Source organism: Anastrepha obliqua, chromosome 2 (assembly GCF_027943255.1).
Source record: "Anastrepha obliqua isolate idAnaObli1 chromosome 2, idAnaObli1_1.0, whole genome shotgun sequence".
Taxonomy (NCBI): domain Eukaryota; kingdom Metazoa; phylum Arthropoda; class Insecta; order Diptera; family Tephritidae; genus Anastrepha; species Anastrepha obliqua.
The window spans coordinates 3,351,296-3,376,990 of record NC_072893.1 but is presented as its reverse complement, the minus strand read 5'-3'; the positions used below and the strand labels follow the sequence as shown (position 1 = coordinate 3,376,990).

Genomic DNA, 25,695 nt, shown 5'->3' with positions numbered 1-25,695 from the left:
TTAGACGCTTGCAAACGGTTGATTTATCAACGCCCAATGATTCAGCAAGCTCTTCTTGGGTTTGGCACGAGTCCTCCAAGTTACCAATTCCCCCAATTCCGCGTCCTCGAACTTTTTGGGCTGGCCTTGTCTTCGGTGTGAAAATCACCACTTTTGAATCGTCGAAGCCAGTACTCACATGTTGAAATCGACGGTAGGCCTCCTGCAGCAATTCACGGGCTTGGGCTGTATTTTTTTTCAAATTGAAGCAGAAAAGCAAAGCTTCCCGCAAATTGCGTTTCGACGGCACGAGGGATGAGGCTTTGTCATGAATATATATTCAGTATTGCCAACGCGATAAAGTGATAAATAGCGCCATCTGTGTGTCACCTTTAAAACTAATTCAACCTCCCAATGTTATATTTTTTCACGAAAATACAAGTTTCTTAATTAGAAACAACAACTACTTAAATCAATATGTGTACAGATAAGCAAACATAGTTAGGTTTTTTTTATATTGAACAAATAACCGACTTCGTATGTGAAATAGCTTGGACTTTGTTTCAAAGTAAACTAAGTACGTTTACGTGCATAAATATGTACTTCTACAAATAACAAAATATTTAAATATTTGTATTTCTTGACTCCTTTAAACAAATCGATAAAAATACAGCGCGCCTCCATACGAAAACTGGGTTAAACTCATTATTTCCAGCGCTAGTAGATCAGCATGAAAATTTCTCAGTGAGAAAGAAAATGCAAGGCTTATAGTAATTTTTATTTCATAATAATTTTAGGGTGCAAATATTTCTTTTTTCACATCAAACGGTTTGTCAGTGAACAAATTTGACGGGGTCATAAAATCGCTAGCCATTCAAGCGCTAATTATTTCCGTGAGAAATATTAAAAGAGTTAAAACTTTGCGAGCGAAAAAGTAGAAAGAAAAGCAACTTATATTACAACATTCTCGCAGTAAAAGTACAGTAGAGTTGTTGAAGTATCTGCGGGCAGCCCATAATGGGGCAAGACGGGGCGCCAATCGCACACACACATTCATATACGTTTCTTCCCACAAAGTTATTTATCCAGCTTAGGTGTCGCTCAGATCACTGATGGGGGCGATTGGGGAACACAATGCTTGCACTTCACATCACATTAATTATTCATGAATTCATTGAGATGTATGTTCACTACACAAATTCAATGAGGCAATAATTCAAAATGAAAATATTCCCACCATGTTTTTAATTATGATAAAATAACTTAATTTTGTTGAAATGTATAATAAAACGAAGCATGATGCCACTCCCATTACAAAGTCCAATATGTAAATATTTCATGTTCGTATATTTATGGCGGCAAAATAGTGGAGTGTTTGCAACATGCTTCCAGCTGTCAATCTATTCACTTCATAAAAATCCTGAGAAACTGGAGCACCAGTTAACAATGTTCGACCAGAGTTGCCCACATTGAATAACTTAATTAGTATACGCATATTCAATTCATAACTGACCGCATTGTTTTTTTTTTTGTAACTTCCTATCTGCTGCTCTTTAGTATTGTCATAATTGTATTTTAAATATTACCCAATGATTTTGTTAAAAAAAGACAAGCGGACATTTTGAATTGTTCTCCGTGTGTGACCAACTCATAAATGTTTATGCAATATGACAGATGCACACAAAAACTTCTTAATCGAATTACAAAATACAGAATTTAAAGTTGTGTTCGTTTTGTCATTTCTCTCTGCTCGCCATTTTTGGCTTTGTTCGTTTAACAAAAAGTATGCAATATTTGTGAAAGCAACAACAAAGTTATCGAGCAAGAATACTCTCAAACGAGTATGGAGAGGCGTCTTCACTTGAAGAAAATTTTGCATGTGCAAGCAACAACAAAGTTATCGATCAAGATTCGGCTCCAGCGAGTACCTCATAAAATTGGTATATTCAATGCTTCCAGCTCTCTTTTAGACTCTCTTTAGACAAGTTTCATGACTAATACTCATAAGTGCTTCCAAACAAATTCAATATTTGGCAGTCCCTTTCCACCTCTATCATCATTTATGTTTATCTATGCCAGTTACTTTATCTGTTCACCACTTGCTAATGCTTGGCGAATCGAAGAGGGTATAAATAAATTGGTGTTGCTTAATCTTGTCGCCACTTACTAACGCATTGCGAATCGAAGACGATTTATGGTAATTACTACGACCCTTTGCCGGGAGTTTCTACTTACTAAAAACAACAAATACAAGTTTTGTACGTGAGATTGTTGATGTGGGTGCGTAGCTCACTTTCTATGCGTTTTCGACATTATTGAGCAGCAACGAGAGAAAAATAAATTGTACCGCTACAAACAAGGCTTATGTCAGACAGGCCCACATTCGTAACGAATTTCGTTAAAGAATATATAAGCATAGGCTAAAAAACTACGAATGTCAGCTGCATATAAATCCACATGTGAAAACAAAGTGAAAATCGGCCGAAAGAAGAGCGCGACATGATCTGACTAATTCATAAGCGGTATAGGCTATTAATAACTTTAATGTATGTAAGCAAACGGTTGCTTACAACCTACATTGCATACAGTTGCATACACATTTTCAACATCATCTACTAACCTTCTGGCCCGCTAAGGCATTCCAGTTCGATGGTATAGTCCCAGCAGTCCAAGCTACTCGATTTCGCCAGTGATGGCAAGCCATTCGAGCCGTGCTGAAAGCCGTTTTGTGTATTCGCGGGTGTCATTAGCGCAGGGGGAATGCGTCGCACATAGCCGTTATGGGCGCAAAGCTCCCACGGACGTCGCACATCGACGCCATCTACCTGATCAGTGGCGGGCTTGCTGTCCTCTTCGTTGATTACACCAAAAACATCGGTTACACTGCGTACGTGTTCTTCGTTCTTATTCAGCTCCACTTGCACGTTGTCCTTGGCCTGTCCGCTGGCTGCACTTGACAACGTCGCTTCTTTAAGCTGCCCATTGTTGTCTTCATGGCCGTTTACTGCTGTCGCAGCGCCAGTCGGCAACCCAGGCGAGCCACGCTCATTCACTTTCGCTGTGGCCGCCACATTCGGTGAGTTCGGTGAGGCGACAAAGCTTTTGTGGCTGGGGCCTTTTACAATTCTAACATCGCTGCTGTTATTTATGGCGACAGTGGACTTGGCCAGATAGGCCAGCGAACAGAATGGTTTGCTTGGCTTATCGCTGGAGGGGATGCGCGCAGCCGCTTTACAAGCTGCGCGCTCAACACATTTATATTCACTCATTTTTTTGTCTTTGCTTAATGTAAACGGGCACAACCAGACAAAGACTGTTCATATTTTTTTGGCCGATATTGGCGCGCGTTGGTTTAGTAAAACCTTCTTCACTGATTTTGCTGTTAATTTCAAATATCAATCACAAATTACACTAGGAGAAAAATTTCAAAAAATCTTTACGTTTTGATAGCAAAAATGTTACTGTTGCTGCTGCTTTCGGTAAATGGCAATCAACTCTAAGATGCGTGCAAGAAATTATTTTAGTTACACTTTAAGTGTATCTGGTTTTACTGCAGCGTAAATACTGCCTGCGATTCATAGAAAGGACGCGAATACACTGCAAGGGCAAGGAGACGATGCGGTACTTGCGGCGTTGCAAATGTGGAAATGGCAGACAGGTAAAGAATTAAAGTACGGCAGCAAAACGACTGCAACAAACAAGAATCCAATATAGATCCGAGATAGAAGATGCGAGATCCAAGTCAACGCACTGCTCGTTTGCCTTGAAGGCTGAAAGAATCGCTCGAATGGCTTGCAACAGCCAACAGATAGTTATTCAAAGCACCGCGACCACTAGGCGGATGCAGGGAAGAGAACGAACTTACAGAGAACAAGAACGAGAACAATGCAGCTTCCAGCTGGATTTTAATCAACTGCAGTTCACTTTTTATTGCATTCTATGTTGATTTTGTTGTTGGTTGCTGTTTCAGTTTCTGTTTTACTTGCCTTTCTTGTTACATCAGGTTTTATATATATTTAACACAGAACAAGAAGGCAATACACACCAACACAGCAACAAGAATAGTGAAAACCGCACAAACCCATCTCTCTACCTGCTACCAAAACGGTACCGATAGCCTAAAAAAATTCTTCGAACTCTAATTTGGGTTTGCTTTTTGTTCTCCTTTCCGCAGTTGTTCTAATTGTCATATTTGTCGATTCACTTCTAAAATAGTTGATTTTGTTTTTGTATTCATTGCACAGGTATGCTAAGTGCACAACAACAAAATTTCAACCACACCATCATTCAAGCAAAACACCACCACCAACAACAACAACAATACCGAGCATAACAGAAATTCTTTCTTTCGACGCGCTTCGCGATTCAAACATTCACTCACAGCTGCACCGACTCCTCGTTTCCCAATGTATATCCGTCCGTCCGCCTGAAGTAGAGGCGAACTGGTTTGCCGAATGCGCTAGTATGTTTCACAAAAGGGCAATAATGAAGAAAATATGTACATACATACATACATAGGTATATAATCACAATCGACGTACTCTTAAAATCAACACTGAGAAAGAATGAAGAACTCTAAAAGGCAAAACTCAATACTCAAAACGGCGAAACACGATCAAGACACGTTGTAATCGGCAGCACGTCCAGTCAACGACTGAATGAGCTGACGCAGCGATCGACTCGAGTATACCCAACCATTGCAAAACCACTTGCCAGCTACCAGCAACCAGCAGCAGCAGAGCAACATAGTCACGGAGCAATGAAGCAGCAACCGGGGCTCAAACGTGTTGCTGCCACGTTGATTGCTGCTTTCGTTTACGTTGACAGTGACGAACGAACTCTACTAGCTTCACAACACTATGGAACCGGTAGTCAGCAATCACTCTCGCTGATAGTTCGTTCATTCTATTCTATTCTGTCGGCTGTATGACTGTCGGCTCAACTGTTGTTAGGTTATCAAATTGCTATGCTCACAATTCAACTTTGAAGCTGTGTCTGTGAACTTTGCCCGACGATTAATTGTTGTCCACAATGATAGCAACAATGCAGCGAATGACCAAAAAATTAATTCGCAGTCAAAACAGCGCTGTATACGTCAGCAGAGTCGTAGCTGCGTCGTCTTATCAGCGACGAAGGTGCATTTGTTGCGCCGGCTCTCAACTGCACCGAGGAGCAGCAGCGAACTGCGACGCGATGCAGACAACTGCGCACGCTCTGTTGCTCTCTGCGCTCCTGCACAGGAAAATGGTACTTGCCCAACTTCAAATCCATATTCCACTCACGATCCACATAACTGAAGAATTCATTGCAATAGGATATGCCGGCGTGTCAACATTGTTTGCACTTCAGTCAGTAGCCTCGACTTCAAATATCGACTGTTAGTCTGGCAAAATCACTTCTTGCCGACTCTTCTCCCTGAGGATTGTTAGCATACATAAGACTGAGTTGCATTTGTATTAGCTGTATCAGCTCGTAAATAAACATGGCTTTATTCTATTTTTCTTTTATTATCAAGTTAAGTAGAGATTATTCTTTCAGTGCCATATGTGCAGTGTGCATATGGATGTTCCTTACATGTACATACATGTAGGTGTGTGTGTGTGTGTGTGTGTGTATTTCTTGTATGTGAAGCTTACTTCACACTTTCCTGCGTTTGATGCTCTTGTTTATCAACTTTTTCAGTTGGTTTTTTGTTGTTGAGGTAATTATTTGTGTATTGATTGAAATTCGAGACGCCTAGACAGAAGCGAAGTACAGAAAATTAAAGCATAGCAGAATTGAGTATTGAACTTCCGTTTTGGAAAACCCTCGCAAGAAGGTTTCATCAAGGCATTAGCAATTTCTGTCAGTTTCTCACTAACTCAAATTGTGTGGGAAAGTGTAAGATAAAAAATTTAATAAATCAAGCAATTTTTTTATTTTTATTTTTTACGCTGAGTGCTCGCAGCAAACGACACCCTATATTTAGCCACTTTCGCTTCTTCCCACATGCGAAACAAACTAAAAATCACAGTATGGCTTATTTAGCTTCGACTGGTTTAGGCTTCGTGCTTTCCTTCCTTTTAACCACCTTACTGATTTTAGTTGAGTCGAAAGAATGTGCGATGGCACTGGTTCTCATAATTCCTCCGGACGGCTGTTTCTAACCTGACATCAACGTGTTTGCTTCTGCACCTTACAATGGTAGAACCACAATAAGTGACTTATAAAGCATTTTTTACCTATCATCTCACCACTCGGTCCAAAGTAGGCAACAGCTAGTGGATTTCGGGACTGATGTTTTTTCCAACTCTAAGCCTTATTAAGAAGTTAATCGGCATTCAGATTGCCATCTACTACTGCATTATAACGCCGAGTTGCTGCTGCGCTGTTTGTTGATGACAGGGATATGCATTTCAAATGTTTTCTTGTTTCATTGTTGCTGCACTCTGTGCGTGTATGCATTCTGACGTCACTATAGTCAGGCAATGTACCACTAATTCTACTATCTACGTTCAGGTTTATATTCTTCACATTATCCGTGGCACCACGATGGAGAAGTTATAGAAAGTGTGACCAACATAAAACCGTTAATCGGCTCTCAACTGTTTTGAAGAAATTAGCTGAATTGCTGACGTAACAGGGAATGTGAAAGCGGTTGGCAGAGATGGGCAAAAACTGAGATTGTGCTGGTGATGCACGAAAAAATCAGCGCAAAAAAATGGTGCAGAATGCATAAATAAATTTTGAAAGAAGTTAAGTAATATTCTAAATTTCGAAACCAGATGACGCACTTGAAAGGTCAAAATGACATTGACGCCATGGAACTACCGTGTGTTAGTTCTCGATTTTCTTTAAACATCAAAAAGTGCTTTAAAACCACATATTCGAAAACTCACACTATCTTGCCGACGCCTTACAACATTTCTCATAGGTTAGATTAGGTTAGCCAGGTTGCTTGTCTAAGTCAAAACACTCAGTGGCCCTAAGTCCCATTGTGGTACCTGCATTTGATTTTCTTCCCCTAACTAAGTTGCATAAACCATTTATATCTTTTTGACAAGGTAACTATTCCTTCCGGTGAGACATTTTGGAAATTTCGCCAAGATATTTGGCACGGCTTCTTTGAAGTGCAGCATATTCGCAGAGCAGGTTTTGTATCGACTCGATTTTTTCTTCATCTCCACAGCTTCTGCAGAAGTCATTGTGAGGTACACTCAAAACATTTCTCATTCTTTGTTGCAAAGTTTAAATGAAATTAGAGATCTTGGCGTTATTTTTTCATTTCATAGTCATAAAAGTCATATTATTTCGAAAGTTTACTAGGGCTTAGGGTTCGTGAGACGAAATAGTTCCTAATTCACTGGCCCTTACTCTCTTATATCTCTATATATGTCTTTTGTGCGATCCAATTCGAAATATGGAGACCGAGTCATAAAATCTACATAAAATCCAAGAAAAACTATTCTTAAATACACTTCAGGTCATTGAGCTTTGTTGAACCAATTCCTACCATCAATCTCGGTTGCTTCTGATTAATCTAAAGTCTTTGGAAGTAAGAAGATCAGAAGATCATCAACAATGGCAATATTCACTGCTCATTTCTTAATTAATTTTATTTAATAACTCTTCTCCGAAAAGTGTTTTCGATTACTTTATATCCTATTTATTAGATATTTAAATCGTGTGCGATAGTTATTCTACTTTTCGTTGTAATTAGTATCTAAGAAGCTTCTTTTCATAGACTAAATAAATAAATATAAATAAAATAAAAATAAATACCTGCAACTCCTTCAAGAGCAATAAAAGAATTCAAAATGAAATACGAATTCCATAGAGTCACCCTTCAATACAACTTCCGTATGCACTTTAAGTTGTTGGGTGGGTATCAATTGAAGCTAAATAAATTAGAAGTAATTAAGAATTTTTATAGTAGACTCGATTCAACGGCTCTAATCCACACAAATCCAATGCAATTAGAAATCGAATACAGTCAGTGGCGAAGGTAACTAAGCAGCCAAACAGGCAAATCCAGCTTAGAGGTCTTTGAAATTTATCGCTGCCTGAGTGCAGTGAATACCTACAATTCGCTGAACAGAGTTCGGCGCCTAATGGCATTCTCTTGTATCGGCCTTAGGATGTGCGACATAAGGCAATGTGCAGCTGTGCACATTAACACGCCAGCGCACAGTGGACACACCGAGTTTTGCATTAAATGTTGATAAGGCGTGGCAAAGTGGTTATGTCATTTGGTGTTGCTATTTCTTACCGGCGCGCAGAAACAATTCAAGCTTCATAGTTTAGTGCTGCCAGACGACGAGTTTTTTGAAAACTAGCTTCGTTATGGCAGAAGTTAGTCAAGGACTGCAGATAGGTATGCCCAAGGTATGAACAAGAACATTCGAGAGGAAGTAATATGCATACAAAGTAATCATGCCCACTTGTTTTCTTTATGAGAAGCTTTGTTAATAGATAAGTGTCTGCAGATGTCAGGGTATCCTCCCTGAATATCACATACATCACGACGACCTCACTGCTAACTGACCTCACTATGAACCTGGGGAGCATTTCTATATTTTGAATCACTAGAAAAATTGTTTATAAGATATGGGATATACAACAACCGCACTGGAACAAAAAGAAGGCCCTCCTGTCATCAAACAAACAGTAGGCACACACGCGTTTCGACACCCACGTCACTATTGACGGTTATGATTTCGAGGCTGGAAGAGGCTTTATTTGGACTAAGTAGGTAAATGAGTAGTAAAGTCCTCTCTTGACGAACAAAACTAACACTCTACAAGGCTCTCATCATGCCCGTCCTAACGTATGGCTCAGAAGCTTGAACGATGACAACATCCATTGAAGCGTCCCTTTGAGTGTTTGAGAGAAAGATTTTGCGGAAGATTTTCGGACCTTTGCACGTTGGCGACGGCGAGTATCGCATACAATGGAACAATGAGCTGTGTGAGCTTTACGACGACATAGACAAGGCGCAACGAATAAAGATCTAGCGGATTCGTTGGCAGGCATGGCGTCCGAATCGATACAAACGCTCCGGCTCGGAAAGTATTCGTTGCGGTACCAGCTGACGGTAGCAGAGGAAGGCCTCCTTTAGACGGGACAGATTAGGTGGAGAAGGACTTGGTTTCACTTTGTGTGTCAAATTGGCACCAGTTAGCACGAGAAAGAAACGACTGCCGCGCTTTGTGAAACTCGGCTGAATTCGCGGTTATCGCGCCAATCAAGAAGAAGAAGAAGAAACGGTAGTAAAGTCATTTTGGCTTCCTTGTATAGGGAATCTCTTATACATCTTATTGTAAATGATATAGAGCTGGTCTAGTTTCAAACTTGTAGACTGGGTCCTCCAATTGCCCCAAAAATGGAAAGAGTATTAGAAGCGGCGGTGAGCTTTCAAAACCGATAGGATAATTATTTTATCTATTACTTTTCGCTCCATTATATTTACTACAACAATAACATAAAAATCTATATTGTGCAATTTGCTGCGATTTGATTTATATTGAAAATGTAATTGCATTTATTGTAATGACAAGTAAGTTGCACAAACAACGCAAACTTGCTACCTTTTGAATGTTGCATGTTGAAGCAGATTTAGGGCGTTCAGCAGTTGACTGATGGTGATCTTGACTGCAGTAATTGGCGGTCAGTGGCTGATTAGCAATTGGCTAGTTGGCCAATTGTGCAATAAGCATGCGCTTACCGCCAAGCAAACACGTACACGCACACACACACCGACCCGGTTGCAATTACCACTTCATTAACTAACATCCACTTGGTTTGATATAACTTTTGGTTTTGGTTTCGGTCTTTTTTTTATGGTTGGTTGGTAGTTTGGCATTGGTGGTACCTGCTGGGTTAATATCGTGACATCAGTAATTGGGAAATAAAAAGACAGCAAAGTGAGAACGACTGCTGCAAACAAGTGACCCGCCGATCGGCCTTTGTTAAATAATTTTCCTGTGATTTCCAAAGTTTGAATTTGCAGTCATAATATCAATTGCATATCCACGAACTGCATTCGAAAAAACAACGCCTGTTTCACGGCTTAACAATCCCAATCGTCGATTCCTTTATTTACTGCGGATATCATTGATAGACACGATGACGGCAACTGCCATGGAGCACCGTTGCTACTGAGTTGGTGAAAGAGACTCGCTGTCATCGTAAAACAACCATCCAAAGACCAAACATGCGGTGCATACAACGCACGTTCATACACACATACACGACTGCATACATATGTGTATGTATCTACTTCTGCACGGGCGCCTGATGCCAGCAAAAGAGCTACTGATGGTCACCGCCTCCTACACTCACCTGCCCCGAACAAGCGAACGCAAGTTGCTGGTACCGCTGTGCAAACAACAACAACAAACTCGATTGCTCGTCACTTTTATCGAACAATAAAAAATTGTTACGCGACAGTCGCGCAAACCAACAAACGAACAAGCAACTGCTAAATGACAGCTCAAATAAGCTGGCACCCCCCACTCTCCGAAAGGCCAGTCAACTACATACAGCGCACCTGAGCGTCAACGGACTCGATCACTACCCAAGATGGTGCAGTCGTACCACATACAAAATATGGAGCGGAGTAAAGCGGAGAGCAGCGCAGTGCAAATCATCATATTTTGTGCGAATTTGCATAAATTCGAAATTAAAAACCGTCAAAACATCAACCTGCAATGCATTCAGCAAAACAAAAAGAACGCCAAAACAGGTGAACACCTTGAATGTGCCCATACAATATGAGTACAACACCGGCCGACAAAGTCAGCAAATAAAAGGCAACAATAGCGGCCGGCTTATTGTTTCAACTAATGCTATTTCGGTGCGCCAGCGAAGCCAAGATGAAAAATAAAATGAAAGAAAAATTTGGACACCTCTTAGAGACACTCATGCAGACAATCTCGTAAAAGCGCGTAAAAAATCGCAAAACTACCTTTCTAAAAATGCGCAAATTTATGCAGCAGAAAAAATACGAAAAAGTTCAACAACAACAACAGCAATAAAAAGACACACAGCTCCACTGGTAGCGTTGAACGAAGCGGCTGCGACTGATGTGTGTATGTATGTATGTGTGTATTATATATTGTAGACGATCGGGGTGGTGATGGCGGATCTATGGTGTAAGCAATTTTGGTGAATGTGTTGACGAGTATGGCCGGTGGAGGCCACGGTGTTGCAGGCGGAGTTGTTGGACACAAAGCAATTAAATTCAAATGAAATAATGTAGCATTACTGCCTGCTGGGCTGTATGGCTTACAGTAAAGAGTCGATTGCTCTAACTACAGGCGGATCGAATCAATGATATTCAAAGGATTCGTGATTTTTTTTTTAAGTTTAGAAACTCTGGTATTTATTCAACGAAGTGTGATTAGGTGAAGGCCGGGTGAGGTTATATTGGTAGTCGGTCTGTACGACCAACTCACTTAGACCTTACAGGTCCATTGTGATGGCACTCTGCGACACGGGAACATGATTTATTTTTCTTCGTGGAACCATTTTGTGGCTCTTATGAAGCGCAGGATTGGTTCCATCTCTACGCCAGCCAGTTCCGTAAGAAAATTGAAAAAAGATTAACCTAGAAAACTTGCTCTGATTTTAGCCAAGGCTGGACAAATGCAAAGGCAAAGCTAAACTGTTTCTTCCCCTTCCTCATCTCTGCAACTTCTACAATATTCATGGGAGAAAATTCCTATTCTAAAGAAATGCCTGCCACATACCCAATGACCGGTTACACAAGCCACACCTTCGAGATATCCTCTCTTGAAACGCTAAGCAGTTTCTTTGTGTTTTTCTGATTTACTTGCGGCCATAGTAGCCTAGCTGTTACGCATGTGTCTTCATCTCTCCGTGTCCTATTGGCCTCTTGGATAATGTTATTCTAAATTACTAACTTTCTCGTGGCCATAGGTATCCCAATGGTATTTTATCCCTGAGCAATTGAAGAGTGGTGCCTTTCCTGTATAACTCATCGGCTTTACAATTTCCCCCAATGGTTATGTGCTCCGGAACTCAGATAAGGCTGACCTTGAATACGACACTAATCTCATTTAGCGCTGCCCGGGATTGCAACCTTTGATCGTAGTATAGCCACATTCATTGATTATGGCACCTTTCTGGTCTAGAATTTCGAAAAAATCGATTTTTTTCATGTTAAGATAGTTTATACTTTCAAAAATATACTTGCAAATTTTTATACTAAAATTCGTTGTAGTTTAGATGTTACAGTCCTCTAAAACGAGACCGGTTTGGAGTACGACGCCCAGATACATAAAAGTGCGTTAACCCTGTGCCTCTCAAAACTATTTTGCCGGAGTTGACGTTAATAATTTCTCAAAAAGTACTGAACCGATTGATTTCAATTTTTAATATGTTCTCGAGTAGAATTATGGCTATCGCGAGTAGCAGAACTATAATTTTATAATAAATTTTTCTATTTTTTTTAAGAGCGAGAACGTGAAAAAAAATCCGCCTTTTTTTGTTTTTCCAATAAATAAATAAAATATCTAGAAAACAATAATTTTTTTGGTAAATCTGCTACCCACCATTGCGACATATGTCGTGATGAATAATCGACCGATTTTTTTTTTTTCAGAAGTGCCTGAACAGCCCAATCAGTTCCGCCAGTGGCATGTGTTACGTCAGGGGAAGCAATTTTTTTATTATTGTCATAAAAAAAATTTTTTTTTTATAAATATAGAATTGATGTAATGAATAAAAACGATTTGCAATTGATACCGATTGTTTTTCTTCAATTTTCAACGACTTCGATTTTCATATCTCTAGACCAGAAAGGTGCCTTAATGACCGCCTGGCTACCCGAGAATATATTCATAGTAGTTGTTGTTATGCATGCGTATTTAGATACGTAGCTTCCCCTTTTTTAGCTAAAACTTCTGCCTGATAGACGCTGCAGTAGTCTGGTAGTCGAACGGATAGTTCAAGTCCTAATTCCTTCGAAAATATTGGTGAAAAATGATTGGGTGAAATTACGGCACAAACTAATTTGAATAATATCTAAGGGTTATGGGCTCACTCAATAAATACTTGAAACAATTGGGAGATTTTAATATATTAGAAGCTCAAGATAGTTGGAATTTCGCGCTTGACAGATATGATTCATTTGGTGCAAGCAAAAGGTTTACTTATAAGGTTAATTGTGAGAAGTGAGATTTTGCAGAGGCGACAAATTGGCTTAGAACCGGAATGCACAAGATTTTTGAGAGTTAAATGGTTGTGGCCTATTGGGGGACGTACAAAACATGTTTTTATTAGTTTGTATATGCCGTATCGATTTGTGCATTTGTGGGATATGTGAGTCATTTTAAATTCTACTTTTTGATGTGCGATGGCACACGCAAATGTCAAGATATTTCTGAATTTTATCGATTTCTATATTGCGTAGGATAAGTGAGGCTGCTGAAAACCACATCAACTTTATTTTCATGTTGTTTGATGCTTTGTCAATTACGAGACTATGGCAATGCACGAGTCGACTTCATCTGGTCACAATTTTTAAGCAGATCTTGCTTAGGACTTTTTTATAGAAATATCTGTGGAGAAAGATCGAATATCACTTTTTGAAGCCGAAATTGCACCGTAGCAGACTTCGACCAATTTGATTAATCCGAGCTTCTTCTTTAACCTAGCCTTATCCCATTTCGGGTCGGCTTTTCTTGCGCGAAGTCTCCAAATCACGTAGTCCTGAGTCGTCTCTTCGCTAACGTTTCTGCATCACATGTTTTTTTCAATGGTGTTTTTCCAGGTTTTTGGTGGTCTGCTTGGCCCTCTTTCCGCTACCTCCATCAGCAACACCTCTGGTCTTCTCATTGCATGACCGTACGAGCGTAGGCGGTTTTCCTGGAGCTTAGTGCTGATTGCAGAAACTTTATTGCTACCAAGAATAAAGGTGTTTTGAAACTTGGCCACCTCAGCATCCACATTTCTGCCGCGTGCAGCTTCTGCTCTAGTTTACGTGGTACAATCCAGCACTCGGATGCATTTGTCATTGCCGGCCTGATTATGTTTTATAGGTTTAACCTTTTAATTTTTGTGAAATTTTCTTGTCGCACATGACACATGGAGGCTGCTCTCCAGCTTTGCCATCCACATTGAATTCGGTGAGCAATTTCTCGTTCGAAGGTGTCATCTTCACTGACATGCGAGCCCAAGTATTTGAAGCTATCAACTCTCACAATTCGCTGTGACAAAATGAAACTCGATTGCTTCGGTCTTTGGGTGGCTTACTCTTAGCCCCTTCGAATCAAGGATGTTGCGAGAAGGGCTACATCGTCAGCATACAGCAATGTCCAAGGGAAGTTGCCTTGGATTTCACGCGTAAGGAAGTTCATCACCAGATTAAAGAGAAGAGCAAAACCTTGATGTACGCTTACATTAAGGTTGAAGCTTTGGGTCAGCCCACTCGCACATTTTACCTGGGTTTTTAATGATAAAACTGAGCCGAACGTTTTCAGGGTAACAAAAAATAGAGCGAAATTCTACCACTTTTTCAAAACAGCTACTCCGCCAAATTACTCACTAATATTGGCATTACAGTCCGGAGTCCAATAGCTACCCTTTATCTCTACACTGCGCTGTCGCTCTATGTTGTGGGATTTTCATCGTTTTGTATATCTATATCTTGTATATCGCTATATCATCTTCTAGCTCCTTCTTGTTTCACTTCGAAAACTTTTTTACGCGTTCTTTTACTGCTCATGTGTGACGTCTCCAAACCAAAGAAATCTTTGCGACTTTACTACGTCATCGTTTCGGTGCGCAATTTATCTCTCGTCTGGGACTAGTGGATTGGTCACCAAGATCGTGTGATATCAGACCTTTGGGCTTTTATTTGTGGGGGTATGTGAAGTCGAAATGCTTTGTGGATTAACCAGCTTCGAAACCAACATTACTTTAGTTATTCACCAGATACCGACGGAAGTCCTCCAGCGAGTCATTCAAAATTGGTGTTTACGGATGGTCGCATTACGGTGCTGCGGCGCAGTTAGGGCCAACATTCGAAAAAGATTATCTTTAAACAATAAAACTCATGAATAGTTCTACACCAAAAACAAAAATAAAGATGGACAAATCAATTTGAATTTTCGTTGTTTCATTTCAATTTAAAATCCGTTACCTCGAAATCGATCACCCTTTATATAAATCGATAGATTTTCGCTTAATGCATATTTGTAAGTTTTAAACAAAGTGAAAATTCTGCTTTACATCACCTTCCAATAGAGCAAATGGTGTCGTACAGTTGACGAAACTGTAGACAAAAGAAAAACAACCGCAAATCGATCAACGCTAAAGAGCCTCGACCCATTTGGTGAGCCTTAAATGTAAATGACAAGGAAAATCTCCATATAAGGCCCGCGACTGTATTTTTAGTCCCAGTAAAAGATGGAATACACTCGCGCTAGTGACGTCACCGCCCCCCATTACCTTCTAACACCTCCAATTCGGAATCAAATTTTTATGCACGTACAACATACACACATCCATATGTAAATATCCTATTAATTGTTGCCGGAAACGCTCATTTACTGGCGTACTAGATTACAAATTCGCACAAAACTAAAAGCAAATTTATGATACACCAACATCACCACACCGTTTAAATACTTGAATAATAAAATTTTCAACTAATACATTTACGAGTTTACCAACAAACTAATGGGCAATACTTCGCGTCAGCATATTAATTACTCTTGCACAGTCGTCTGGAAATGAGTGGAAAGGAAAGGGCGCTCTGCTCTGGCGGTGGCTGGCGGCTCAACTAGCTGTCGCGCAACAAGGCTTTCTCCACATCTATCGACGTTGCTGCATCTCTATGATACGACACAACAAAATTTCCAAAACGAAACACCACCAACGTACGTAGCGTTGCATCTCGGCTTCACGCTGAAATCCAAATCCCTCTCCTTTGCACGCTGGCCTAGCCAAGCGTATTGAAGAACGGATCGGATTGCATTCATTCCTATTTCGCCACATACCCTCCACGCGCCCATTGAGCAGCTGGTTGCGCTACGTAGTCATTCGGCTCAGCACTTGTTAGTGGTAGTTGAAATTTTCCCGAAACACTTGACGCTGTGGACGCCGACAATGGCGGTGACTGCGGTGGCAGCGCGCCTGACTTGAAGAGGCGAATCGAGTTGCATGAAATGCCGCACTGGAATGGGTAAATGTGATCGTGTCCGTCGCACACCATATCGCTTTCAATTTTGGGTTGGTCAGTGCAACAATATGGAAACGCTGGACGTCATGCAAATAACTCGCAACACCTTTCACTATTTCGCAAACAACCAGCAGTGAACTAATGTCGCCAATAATACGAGATCCATCTGTGAACGATGTTATAAAGCAAGGCATCACAATATCTCAGCCACAAAGCAGTACAGTGTATGTATGTATGTGCGTATGTATGCAAATGCACAGCGCCATCATTCCCTTCCACCTTGAGCCGCCCCCTCTTCATCGTTAACAGCATCGCCGTCATCAACATCTACTGCGCCGCAACAAATTACACTTCGGACAGGCATCCAACTATTCATTTAACGATCTGCTCGCCTACCCTTCCCCATTCCCTTCCTACTTAATTCGCGCGCAACAAGTAATTCTGCGCTATCGGGCACTGCAATCAGAGCACAACAACAATTACATTAAAACATACCGCTTCGTTTTTGTTGTTTTAATGATGTTTTCGGTTACCAACCTGTGACATTTCGCAGTTGAAAAATATGCGCCATGGCGGAATGGCAACTGAGACGGAGCGCCAGCGGAGAGTTGAGTTGGTTAGCCGTCGAGGCTGTGGCGGCCACTTCAGCAGAGAATGGAATGCGTGGGCGCAAATTTTGATCGTTCTCACGCCTCTACAACGATCACAACCGAAACTGCGCCAACTGCTGGCATCGAAAAACCAACAGCTACACCACTAATGCCGCAGCGAGCGCAGCGCAGCTCAATTTTATGATCAACACGATCACCAAATAATTTGTAATTGTATCTGTCGCAACCGCAACAGCAGTAAAAAGGCAAAAACTTTATGAAAAATGCACTTTGCATGTACAAAATTTTTTTTGATTTTCTTTTTTGCATTTGTTTATGATTATATTTAGCCGCAAGCCCAGTGACATTCGCCGCCCATTGGAAGCGGTGGTTTAACCGCTTTGCTGTGACAATTACACTAATCACCAATGAAATTTAGGTTTTCACACAAAATACAGTTCAGTGAGTGAACACAGATTTGAACACCAATACATATGCGCAAAGATACAGACAAATATGTGTGCCTCTCCAAGAGGAAGAGTGTTTTCACTGCCCGAAATTTCTCAAAATTGTCGAATATGCGGAAATTTGCTCGAATGCCTTAGTCAAAATGGAATTTGGTCATGTCACGTTAACCTGGCGCGTTCCAACTGCAGCTTCAGTGTCAGCGGCTCGCTCACATCTCTTCCGCGCTCGATGACATCTTCGCGGTGCCGCTAATGGAAGCCTTCAAATTCGATGCACGACAAATCGCACTTGCACCAAGCGAGTGCTCGTACACATCCATGGGTGAGGGGCTAATACAGCCTAGTCGAATGGGGTCAAAAGTCATGGATATTTACGAGACAACACAATTAGGCTCCAACTGATGCACATAACAGTACTTGTTTTTCTTCGGAAATATGCTTTGTCACCGTCATTGACTTTCATATGACGTTTAGCGAATTGTTGGCGCTATTTGATTATTTCGTGGAACACAGAACGAATGGCGGAAGTGGACTCTGGTGAGATAAGTGGGAATTACAGTTGCGTGCTTTTTAAATGCACTGCACTATGTCGAATAAAACTTTTAGTTATTTGACCTTTAATTTGTTTTTTTATTGCACTAAGCTGATTTACGGAGCATCGGACTAATTATATCGATGTTGTCGAGCGTGTAAATAAAATCAGTATGCAAAAAAAAAATAAAAAAAGGCAATGTCGATCGGTGACTACACCGCCGTGGCAGGGCCTAATGAATTGGTACAGCAAATAGAAACACACAAAAATTAAATACTTGCAAATTATCTCTAGAGAGAGAAAAGTGGCAAGTTGTGTCAACTGTAAGGAATGAACTTTGCATTGAAATATTTATGAGAATTTAGAAATAACTGAGTACTGAGTAAATAGATTGAATTTGTAATTAAGCGGTAATATCCAGAGTCAGTAAAAGACGAATGCCAGCAAAAGGAAAGCAGTGAGACACCTACAGCTCTATTACACAATTTCAGGTTCGAATTGAATATATTAACGAATTTCCATAATTTGTAACCTTAACGAGGTTCGTGCTAGGGCAATCTTTCCAAGTAGGCAGGATTGAATCGAGGGGAAAATCTGCACCGAAGCTTGCACCTCCGTCTTCTCTGACGGTTCCAAGATGGAATTGGGAGTCGGAGCAGGGGTTTTGGCTGATTTAGACAACTTATCTATCTCCTTTAAACTGCCGAACACTGCTAATGTTTTTCAAGCAGAAGTCTTCGCGATCCTGTAGGCATGCAAAACGCTTAGGGAACGCGGGAGCGAGATATTAACATTTTCTCCGATAGTCAAGCCGCGATTAAGGCTCTGACGACGCCATGGTGTAGAACGAAATTAGTAAACTCCTGTAAGGAGCAGATCAAATCTCTTGGGTGTGCAGGTACCATTTCTCTGATCTGGGTTCCAGCAGATAGGAACATAGAGGGAAATGAGAATGCGGGTGAGCTTGCCAGGAAGGGGATTGAATTGGTCTCAGAAACCTTCTACCCGCTCATCGGCATCCCTCTGACAGTTGTTAAAGGAGAACTGCACAAATTATTTCTCAGGAGAGCCCAGAAAAGATGGAGCTCCATTTCTTCATGTGCTATTTCGAAAACCCTTTGGCCCCAATACGATATTCGAAGGACTCAGAAAGTCCTTTGGACTCCTCGCCATTCAACTTCCAAACTCGTAGCCGTGTTTACCGGTCGCAGAACGATCCACACAAACGCGGAAAAGCTAGGGTTACCATTTAACCCCCATTGCAAAAGCTGTGGGGTCCTTTCAGAGAAGGAGACTGTAGAGCATTTTCTCTGTAAATGTCCGGGTTTGGCAGCTAGACGACTAAGGTCACTGGGCACTCCTTTCTTACCTGGGGCAGTGCGCCAACCTAAATCCCGTCAATCTTCTCCATTATATCAAGAATTCTAGCCGACTGTAGATATCGGTCTTTTGGAGGTCTCATAATGGTATCAAAACGGCGCTTTAGTACTACTATTTTTCATTGTTATCCCTAACATTTTCTACCAAATAATCCTCCAAAAATAGTCAAATCTCTTTTTTATTATTATAAGTATAGTAAAAATAGGTTCTCAAGTATTAAAATTTTTTAACAAAAAAAAATTAACGTATGTGTGGTTTAGTTTTTAATAATTTCAATTCATCCAATATGAACAAAATTCCGCATAGCATACCAAGATCATCGCCAGCCTTTCTCGCTTATTCACTACGAGGAATTAGCAGTTTTCCCCCACTAAATCCACGGCGACCCTCTTTACCACCTGGACGAGGGAAGTCAAGCTGCAGTTAAAAGAGAAATTCGAGGACATTCCAATACCGACCGTCAGTAAGCCCAAAATTTCAGGTATCACCTTCGAAAGTTTGTTCTCCTTCTGGGCGCACACAATCGCAATTTCCACTAAGGTCCAAAACCGCAGCAAGATCTTCAAATCGCCAACCAGCAGCACCTGGGGCACATTTAAAGCAATTCGCCGGTCGGTACTAAATTACGTTGCCTCCGTCTGGTCGCCTGGTACTATTGATTCGCAGTGATCAAAGCTCCAGACCTGCAAAAATACTGCTATCAGGACAAAGTCTCGTGTGGTCTCCCCTGCAACACCTTCACACCGAGGCTTCGCTTCCGCTCAAGGAGCACAGTGAAATGCTCAGCAAGCAATTTCTGTTTGGGTGTTGCCGTAGGAATCATTCCTGTAGACATTTGTTAGAACACTATCCTGCTTCCAAGCGAGTCAGGAGGCATCTTTTCGAATACCCCGACGAGATCCAGGACCAACACACAACTGCAACTACGGGATAGGACAGTATCGAGACAGACTTTAAACGACATTCATCGCGAGACTCTCATTAACTTCCTAAGCTCCCGACCGCCGTGTGTCGCTATCGGAGTAAAACCAACACCTATTGCAGGCGAAGAGCTTAACCTGCCTCGTGAGACCCGCGTAACTTTCGTTCCCACTACAGTCGGTTCTACGTAACCGGAACGACCCCGCCAAGGACTGTCACTTCAGCAGCATTCCCCGTATATTTATGGGGAATGTTTATGCTGATACAGTAAGAACAACCCGCGATGGGTGGATGTTGTAGTAGGTTAAACTCCTGCAGAATCGACCTCGACATACCCAATATATGTCCGGCATATGAAGATACCACGCACGATGCTAACCACCTATTCACATGCCCTCTTAAACCCACTCACTTCACACTCCTCTCCCTCTGGACCGGACCTGTCGAAAGAGCACGGTTCCTGGGTCTACCGTTAGATGAGTTAGACGATGACGATCGGTGACTACACCGCACAGGGCCTAGTGAACTACTGCAACAACAACATCCGCCATCACAAAATTAGCAACTAGCTCACTAGATCATCTGCATTGAATAATAATAGAATAGCTCAAGTATTATTACAAGTTTTTAGGACAAGCTTCATCCACCCTTTGGCATGTTTTCCGACAAATGAGTGACAGATTTTTTTTAAAGAAATTTTTCACGGAAGAAATGCACGTGGAATTATCTCTTTGTCTGCCGAGAGGCGAGCGCTGTAAGGAACACCTGTTGATTTTATATTGGACACCAATGCAGAACTATCATAGGTATGCTAACAGGTCATAATCTACTGCACATGCGTACAAGATAGGGATTGCTAACACGGACAAATGCAGAAAATGCAGAGAGGATGTTGAGAAAACTTTAGAACACCTTCTGTGCGTTTGTCCGGCATTATCAAAAACGCGACTAAGATGCCTGGGAGCCCCACTGTTTGAGGGTCTGGAAGACGTCTCGAAAGTGGAGCTCCCAGCCCTACTTAGATTCGCCTAAAGCGCTGACATCCTACATTATGTCTACTTTAGGTATTCATAGAGGTCGGTCTCCATCTGGTATCGATAGGGACCAAAAGGTCTATGCGTGGCTTATTGCCAACCAGGCTAACCTAACCTAACCTATATTGGACAGCACCCACTTTTAATACTTAGCTTTTCATTTTATTTGCAGGCTGCATTCAAAGAAACTGCTTTTTGCCAATTTATCAGTATGCAGAAATGCATGATTTTCCTCACATTATGTGGCTAGTTCTCGGAAGTATAGTCATTTAACTTTTTAATTTAAATTTAACTTTACTTAAACCCTTTTATTTTTTATACCGTGAAGTTACGCGAATTCAAAGCCCTTTTATAATAATTTATTGTTGTAATTACAATATAATAATAAATCAATTGGACGTACCTACTTATGATTGGAGAAAATTGTTGACATATTTATTTCATGTAAAGTAAATATAAACTAAATCAAGCTGAAAGTAAATTATTTTTCTTACCATCCAGCATAAACTTCGAATTATCCTCTTCACCTTTCGGCATCTCTTCAGTGTACACTTCCATTGTGACTCTCTCTTGTATTTTAAGTGCTAAGTGATTTTAATTTTCGAATTGTAATCAGATTTTCTCACTCGTTTGGTCTTGCGGCGATTTATTAGGTCGCATGCGTATGCACTTCTTCCACTACTACTCTAACACCCGCGATTGTTAATTGGTTTCAGAAATCGTGAATTACAGACACGCACAACCAGCCTGGCATTGATAAATTTAAGCTTCCATTTGCGTCTGTTTACGTTCGGTTTTTATGTTTACAATAATTACTACTTTGCGGCAATATTTGTTTACCTTTACCAGGCAGATTTCACGATTCGATTAAAATTTTTAAAACGTTTAAAAACATAAACTATGCATTCTTGTGTGTGTTTGTGCAGCGCTTGTGCCGATAAATATATTCACATAGTATAACTAGTTGACTTTGCGGAGATTACTTCATCTCGTTTCATTTACTTCATTTGGATTCATAAATTTTTTCACTTTTCATTTTGCGTTAATTTGTGCGTCACCTTGAATTGCAATGAATACACGAAATTCATCAAAGCTGCGAAGCACCAAAATTGTACTGACTTCTAGGTATACTCGTAGTAGCAACAAGAAACGCTGATTTAGCCTTTTCTTCTTTTTCATTCAATACCTGTTGAGTCAATTTGGCCATCGCCTTCTTAACGCGCAGAATAGATAAATAAATAGAAACTAAAAAGGAAAAAAATAAAAACCCAACGCATTTCAAATCTAATGGCAACGGTGAGTGACAAATAAAAGTAAATACTTAGTAGAGAACTTGTGTGCATGGAGATAAATGAGAAAGCAAGCAAATTTGAATGCCAAATGCGCAAGCAAACAAAAGACTTTGGAAGCAAACTCGCTGTGCGCACCGCAGTTTGTGCGACGCAGCGAAAAAACTTGTTGAATTGTGAACGTGTAAACTCCGCCCGAATGACTTCATAGCATATGCTAATGCGCCGTTTGGAATAATTTATATTCGCGCACACACTCAAACAGCTTATGAGTGAGCGCACATGAACGCCATAAGTACCATAAGCAATTTGTCAACGTTTCGAAAGGAAATGCCACCACCCAGTGGATAAAAACCGTTGATCAGTTCGTGAATTTATTCCAATTTCTGTGGCTGTGTATGAGTTTATTGTGCGCATGTTGTGGTATCGCAGCGAGCAGTGCGCATTCTGATGCATAATAAATTATGGATTCATGCATCGAACAATGGGGTGGACGTTCTGACGCTTACGAGTACAGCAGAAGCACATTTTTTATTAAAATATGCGATTACCTTGAATAGCAAGTAGATGTTGGAACTTTAATGCGCCTATGTTCAGGTGAATTTTAGATACCAACTGCAAGATACAAACGTCAAACCGCACTGCAGAATTTGACAAACAATCGAACCTCAATCAGTTGGGGAGCACAGGTACATTGCACTCGCACACTCCCACACACACACGGCGCCATTACGGCTATGCATTTGTATTGTTGTTATTTCATGTTAGTGCACGAAAATATGCCAGCGAAAAACACATAAAGCCTGCCATGTCCAACGCGCATACGTATCCAGGTCTTATGTTGTCCCGGCTTCGGTTTGATAGGGTGAAAGACCGCCGCAAGCTTCTATGTATGTTAATATCCAACAATGCAACAAATGCAGCTAAAAGACAACAAAGCAAAAATGTAGTTGTCGCTAAATTAGCAGTTGCAGCACAGCAAAACAAACACCCAATTCCACTCACACACGCCCGCACGCTGCAAACAAGCGCACACGCAAGCCTACATATCGCCAAAGTAATAGAAAAGGCCACTAACTAAGCGAGTGTATGTATCTATGAGTGACGCCAGACATGCAAACACCCTACTTGCGGCACGCAGGTACGCTGGTGTTCGAAAACGCCCAGCCAGTGGTTAATGCGCTTATTTGCCGCACTGTTACCCATTTTACTGCCGCCTGTCGCTCGCCCATTATACGATTTGTCTTTTGCATACAACAGCACATGCCTACAGAGCTATGTACACATACAGATACAGATACACAAGTATGTACTGCCATTTGTACACTCATGAGTCAACATCAGCAAAACAAGCGGATCGATGAGCAGTCAGTCAGCCGAATGTCCACTTTGCTAAACGCTAACTTTGTGTGCTGAATACAAACACAGTATGCACACACACACACACACTCATACACTCATGACATGTTCAACAAACAATTTTTCAAAATAATTTGAAATTCGAATCAATCGTCAACATGTTAATGTTATTGGTAATAATTATTTGTAATGCAAATATTTGCGTTTGACGGTTTCTTGCTGTGGCCCAACGACAAGTCGAACCAGCGCTTTGTTGCGCGGATCTTTTGCTTTTTCAGCAACGGCCTTTCGGCTCGGTTTATCGCACATATCACGCGCTAACCGCTTAACCGGCGCAACTCAAGATCAGAAGTATTTAGAAAATACCAAATTTCCTTAAATATATAATGTTGTTTTTGTATGTATTATATATATACATAGGAAACGTCAAAACTAACGAAACATGGCCATGTAACAAAAACTGACTTGGAACTGACTTTAGATGTCTGTCTGATTTTTTCATGTTTGCTAGAAAAGTAAGTTTCTGTGATGCGAACTAAACAGTGTTTCTAAGTTGGATAAATTTGAGGAAGTATGTGCAATACAGCGACTATGTATATACCTATATACAGGTATGTATATAATTGGAGCGTGCACCCTTTTTGTGTGTTTGGCCCAACTCCTCCCCCTATTTGTGGCGTGCGTCTTGATGTTCTTCGGCAAATGGAGGGACTTATAGTTTTAAGCCGACTCCAAAGGGCAGATATTTTTTATGAGGAGCTTTTCATGGCAGAAATACACTCGGAGGTTTGCCATTGCCTTCCACGGGCGACCGCTATTAGAAAAAACGTTTTCTTAATTTTGGTCTCTCACCGAGATTCGAACCTACGTTCTCTCTGAATCCCGATTGGTAGTCACGCACCATTCGGCCGCCTACATAATCTATAGAAAAACTCGGTCATTTTCACGGTCCACAACTTGCGAGAAACTTTTGAAACTTCTGTTTCTTACATTTTTCGATACCACAAACTTTAGGTTCCAGAATAGTTCGGCTGAGTTTTAAATATCACTTTTATTGTCCCAAACTGTTAACTATTATTATGAGCAGTTGCCTAAAATCAGAGTATACTTTTCCAAAAGTTCTCGACGTACTGAATCCAAATCATCATATAATAAATAAATAAATAAAAATAAATTGTTCCGGTGGCTCAAGTTCCCGAGATAGGTCAACCTAAAAGTGTGAAAAACGCAATTTCGGCCTCGATTTCTTCTTCTTTTGAATGGCTTTGAATTGGCTCAAATATATTTGTGTCAAAATATTAAGTTTTAAAAATGTCTAATCGAGTCTCGGCACAGAGTCTTTAGTTGGTTTTTGCATATTACAATAAGAAATTCATAAATATAAAAGCCACTAGAACAATTATGACCTCAGATACGGATTCAACATGTCGAAGACCTTTAGAAAAGTGTCCTCTGGTAGATAAAATAAATAAAGAAATAAATAAAATATTTTCACTTTATTTTGTCGGCCCATGTAATTAAGAGAAAAATTCTATGCACGTTTACAGTTGGCAACGTAATTGTTAAACTCGGTCAACTTGGCAACGCGAAAAGCTTGCAATGCAGTAATTTGTGGATAAAACTTCAATTTTTATAAATTATAGTTCAGTAACTAAGAGCTAACCAATGTATTCGATGTTGTACATAAATTAGGTTAGGTTAGGTTGACCTGGCTGGCTGGAAGCCATCACATAGACCTATTGGCCCTTAGTGGTACCAGATGGAGCTTGACCCTTACGTTTCCCTGTAGTAGGCTTCTCGTAATAAGCCTGCGCCTTTTGCCAATCTAAGTAAGCTATGAAGCTTTAACCCCCAGAGGCATTCTAACGTCTCATTATGTAGAGCTCCTAAACAATTCATTCGGTTCTAGCTAATACAGGGCAAAACATAGAAGAGGCTCTAGAGTTTCCCTCTCTTCT

General features: G+C 40.8%; 1 protein-coding gene across 3 annotated transcripts in view; it reads right to left on the bottom strand.

The window, feature by feature from the left end:
- The window catches only part of LOC129238007 (uncharacterized), a 121,211-nt gene that overhangs the window by 55,400 nt on the left and 40,116 nt on the right, over positions 1-25,695 (bottom strand). The window contains exon 1 of one of the 3 annotated variants that reach the window (XM_054873035.1): positions 21,584-21,913. The exons of 1 other annotated variant lie outside the window; for it this stretch is intronic. In XM_054873035.1, the coding sequence (XP_054729010.1) occupies positions 21,584-21,647 (64 nt within the window). In that variant the 5' untranslated portion in view covers positions 21,648-21,913. Of the gene's footprint in view, positions 1-2,599; positions 3,279-21,583; positions 21,914-25,695 lie in introns of those variants that run through there. One more of the 3 variants, XM_054873033.1, reaches the window with a different exon arrangement.